We start from the raw sequence: 5,000 nt of genomic DNA, 5'->3' as shown, positions 1-5,000 counted from the left end.
CAAACACACACACAGACGCACATACCAAATGCACACATATACACAGACACACACAAACACACACAGAGATGCACAGCAACACTCACACACTCACACATACACACCAAACACACACATATACAGACACAAACACGCAAGCAGATACACACAAACACACACACAGATGCACAGTAACACCCACACACACTCACACATACACACCGAACGCACACATATACACAGACGCACACGGGAAGACGCACACAAACACACACATACACACCAAACGCACACATATGCACAGACACACACACACACGGACAGACGCACACAAACACACACACAGATGCACAGCAACACTCACACACGCTCACACATACACACAAAACGCACACATATACACGGACACAGACACACACGCACACACGAGCAGATACACACAAACACACACACAGATGCAAAGCCACAGTCACACACACTCACACATGCACACCGAACGCACAAGTATACACAGACACACACACACACACACACAAACACACACAGATGCACAAAAACACTCACACATAGACACCAAACACACACATATACACAGACGCACACGGGAAGACGCACACAAACACACACATACACACCAAACGCACACATATGCACAGACACACACACACACACGGACAGACGCACAGAAACACACACACACACTCACACATACACACCAAACACACACACATACACACAGACACACACACAGGCTCTGCATTGGAACCAGGTCATCCAGGTTCTTCTATGTGTTTTCATAAGAAGATCACACACACACACACACACACACACACACACACCTTGCTGTGTGTGTGTAGGGGGGGCCAGAGGTTGAGCAGGTGAGGTCCGGCCCAGGTGAGCGGCAGCCCGGCTCTCGCACGGCTGGTGAGTGTGTGAAGGACGGCGCTCTCGTTGACGCTCTGAAGGTCACTGAGGTCATCGCACAGATCCTGCTGGGGCGGGTTACACTGTGTGTGTGTGTGTGTGTGTGTGTGTGTGTGTGTGTGTGCATGCATATATATATGTATATGTGTATGTGTATGTATATGTGTGTGTGAGACAGAGAAACAAACCAGATTGAAGGTTAGATATGGGTCATGTGATCCCCTAGGCTCCGCCCCTCTTCCCCATCGGCTCCGCCCACTTTGTGTATCTGCGCCTCGGCGGCGTCCATCTTGGATCCGTCGGCGTGCATCTTCAGCCGCACGCGTCCGTCCGGCAGCTCCGGCGTCCCTTCGTCCGGTTTCATCTGAGTGGCTGCGAGCGGAGCGGAGCGGCCAATCAGATCGCGGCTTTATGACGCGCCGCCACGCGATTGGCCGACGCGGACTCACCCAGACAGAAGCCGTCCTTGTGGGCCAACCAGACGCTCCCGGCTTCGTACCAGACGTCCCTCACCTGGCGGGCGGAGGGAGAGGAGATCGATCGTATCGATCGGGTGTTTGATTGATTGGCGGCTGTGACTCCTGCTGCCGATCGGTTTGATTGATCTGATTGATCGATTGATGGCTATCAGTCCCGACGGCAACACCGATCAATCATTTTGATCCGGCGTTTCATTGACTGTGCGCCTGTCACTCCCTATGCTAACGGCAACCGATCAATTTGATTGATTGGCGACTGTAACTCCTACCTTCGATCAGTTTGATTTGGTATTTGATTGATTGGCGGCTGTCACTCCTGCCGTCGATCAGTCGTTTTGATCAGGTGTGATTGATTGGCGGCTGTCGCTCCTGTCGTCGATCAGTCACTTCGATTTGGTGTCCCATTGACCCACCAATCAATCATTTCGATCTGGCGTTTCATTGATTGGCACGATCAATCACTTTGGTTTGGTGTTTGATTGATTGGCAGCTGTCACTCCTGCCGTCGATCGGTCATTTCGATTTGGTGTCTGATTGACATACGATCAATCATTTCGATCTGGCGTTTCCTTGATTCTGCGCCTGTCACCCCCTATGCTAACGGCAACCAATCAGTTTGATTGATTGGTGGCTGTCAGTCCCTTCGGCAACACCAATCAATAATTTCGATCAAGTGTTTCATTGATTGGCGCTCTACACTACTCTCTACGCTAACGGCCAACAATCAACTTGATTGATTGACAGCTGTCACTCCCAACGCTAACTGCAACCAATCAGTTTGATTGATTGACGGCTGTCACTCCTGCCGTCGATCAGTCACTTTGATCAGGTGTTTGATTGATTGGCGGCCGTCACTCCCTACGCTAAGGGCAACCAATCAGTTTGATTGATTGACGGCAGTCAATCCAGCCATCGATCAGTCATTTCGATTTAGTGTCTGATTTACACACCAATCAATCATTTCGATCAGGCGTTTCATTGATTGGCGTGCGTCACTTCCTACGCTAACGGCCACCAATCAGTTTGATTGATTGGCAGCTGTCACTCCTGCTGTCGATCAGTTTGATTTAGTGTTTGATTGATCGGCGACCGTGACTCTTACTTTCGATCAGTTTGGTTTGGTATTTGATCGATTGGCGGCTTTCACTCCTGCCATCGATCAGTCATTTCAATTTGGTGTCTGATTGACACACCAATCAATCATTTTGATCTGGAGTTTCATTGATTGGCACGATCAATCATTTTGATCGGGCATTTGATTGATTGGCGGCTGTCGCTCCCTCCGTCGATCAGTCATTTCAATTTGGTGTCTGATAGACACACCGATCAATCATTTCGATCAGGCGTTTCATTGATTGGCGCCTGTCACTCCCTTCGCTAACAGCAACCAATCAGTTTGATTGATTGGCGGCTGTCACTCCTGCCATCAATCAATCATTTCGACCAGGCGTTTCATTGATTGGCGGCTGTCACTCCCTACGCTAACAGCAACCAATCAGTTTGATTGATCGACGGCAGTCACTCCCGCCATCGATCAGCCACCTTGCTTTGGCGTTTGATTGATTAGCGTCCGTCCCAAACCTCCGCCTTGCCGTCGTCCATCACCACGGCGTCCGCCTGCCTCCCGTCCGGGTCCTGCCTCTCCTCGCCCTTCTCCGGCGCCGCTCGGGCCCGGAGAGGCTCCGCCTCCGTCCCGTTTGTGGGCGGAGCCTCATCCGGCGGCAGGAAGTGCTGCATCATCTCGCCGCTCAGCTTGCTGGGCTGGCGGGGGAAAGGAGAATCCGCCGACGTCTGCGGGAGGGAAACGGCGTTACGGTAAACGCCGCCGCCACGGGTGTCGCCATGGCGACCGATCGGGCTCACCGGGCGCTCCTCCCCGGCGTCGGGCTGCTTGTGCTTGGTTTCCTTCTCCGAGTCGCGGACCAGCTGCTTCAGGAAGCCGCCGGGCAGCGCCGACAGCGGCGGCGGCGGCGGGACGGTGGTGGCGGCGACCGGCTTGTTCTCCTCCTGGATCTGCGGCGGGAAAGTATTTTTACAAAATAGATGCTTTTTTTTTTAAATAATCTTAAAACATTTATGAATGTATTTATTTGATCTTTTTATTGTGATATTATTTTCTTGTTTTTATTTTGTAATTTAGCTCCACTTCCCGCTGGTGCTTGTAGCGCAGAGAGTAGCCTGATGCTACAAGCTACGTGCTAAAAACAACAGCAATGTCAGCACGCATGCACTTTATCGGGTTACAACATGCTAAAATATACAACTGCAACATCCTATAACGTGGTCCAACATGCTAAACTATACAAATATGCTACAATATGCTAAAATTTGCTACAATATTGTAAAATATGGTGCAAAATGCTAATCTATACTACAACATGCTACAGTATGCTAAAATATGCTACAACATTGTACAATATGGTAAACTATACAAATATGCTACGACATGATAAAATATGCTATAGTATGGTAGGGGCACATGCTAAACTATACAACAACATGCTACAAAATGCTAAAATATGCTAGAATACTGTAAAATATGGTGCAACGTGCTAAACATGTTACAGCATGCTAGAATATACTACAAAATCCAAAAATATTCGACAACATTGTAAAATATGCTAAACTGTACAAATATGCCACAACATGCTAAAATATACTAAAGTATGGTAAGGCAAAATGCTAAACTATACAACATGCTAAAATATGCTACAATATTGTACAATACGCTAAACTATACCAATGTGCTACGACATGATAACATTTGCTACAATATTGTAAAATATGGTGCAACATGCTAAACTATACAGCAACATGCTAAAATATGCTAGAATATTGTAAAATATAGTGCAACATGCTAAACTATACTACAACATTTACAGCATGCTAAAATATACTACAACATGCAAAAATTTGCTACAAAATTGAACAATATGCTAAACTGTACCAATATGCTACGACATGCTAAAATTTGCAACAATATTGTAAAATATAATCTAAACATGCTAAACTATACGACAATGTATAAAAATATGCTACAACATTGCGCAACATGCTAAATGATACCGATATATGACATGCTAAAATATGTTACAATATGGTGAGGCAACGCGCTAAACTGTACAACAACATGCTAAATATGATACAATATGCTAAAGTATACAACATGCAATCACATGCTAAGATGTTGCAACAACATGCTACAGCACAGTAAAATACACTGTTACGACACACTAAACATGCTATAACATGGTAAAACACGGCTCCACATGCTAAAATATGCGACATCTTGCTAATACATGCTAACAGGAAGCACAAGTCACATGAGCGGGTGAGATGCATATTACAAACGTTTGCATTAATATATAAGCTATTTATATCTTTATAGTTTGCTACATATATATATATATATATGATGTATCATTTGTCCTGATCTGAACTGGGACGCTGTTACCATGGCGACGGACAGAAGGTCGTCATGACAAACACGCGTCAGAAATAGTTGGTGAGCGGCTTCTGAATCACAACGACCCCCGTGGAGACGCAGGCTGGACTCAGAGCACACACACACACACACACACACACACACACACACACAGAGTTAGGAGACACACACAC

The 5,000-nt window shown here is 46.7% G+C and overlaps 1 protein-coding gene across 3 annotated transcripts in view; it reads right to left on the bottom strand.

The window, feature by feature from the left end:
• Positions 1-5,000, bottom strand: part of myo18b (myosin XVIIIB) — a 44,796-nt gene that overhangs the window by 33,687 nt on the left and 6,109 nt on the right. For all 3 annotated transcript variants that reach the window (XM_086152818.1, XM_086152817.1, XM_086152819.1), the window contains exons 3-7: positions 3,246-3,395; positions 2,964-3,173; positions 1,353-1,416; positions 1,163-1,275; positions 819-986 (exon numbers count right to left, since the gene is read on the bottom strand). In XM_086152818.1, the coding sequence (XP_086008944.1) occupies positions 819-986; positions 1,163-1,275; positions 1,353-1,416; positions 2,964-3,173; positions 3,246-3,395 (705 nt within the window). The remainder of the gene's footprint in view (positions 1-818; positions 987-1,162; positions 1,276-1,352; positions 1,417-2,963; positions 3,174-3,245; positions 3,396-5,000) is intronic.

The sequence above is a fragment of the Fistularia commersonii genome, chromosome 9 (genome assembly GCF_037954325.1).
Source record: "Fistularia commersonii isolate RoL2024-O1a breed Wild chromosome 9, RoL_Fcom_v1.0, whole genome shotgun sequence".
NCBI lineage: Eukaryota > Metazoa > Chordata > Actinopteri > Syngnathiformes > Fistulariidae > Fistularia > Fistularia commersonii.
The sequence above is the reverse complement of the archived record's forward strand: the minus strand, read 5'-3'. Positions and strand labels throughout refer to the sequence as shown.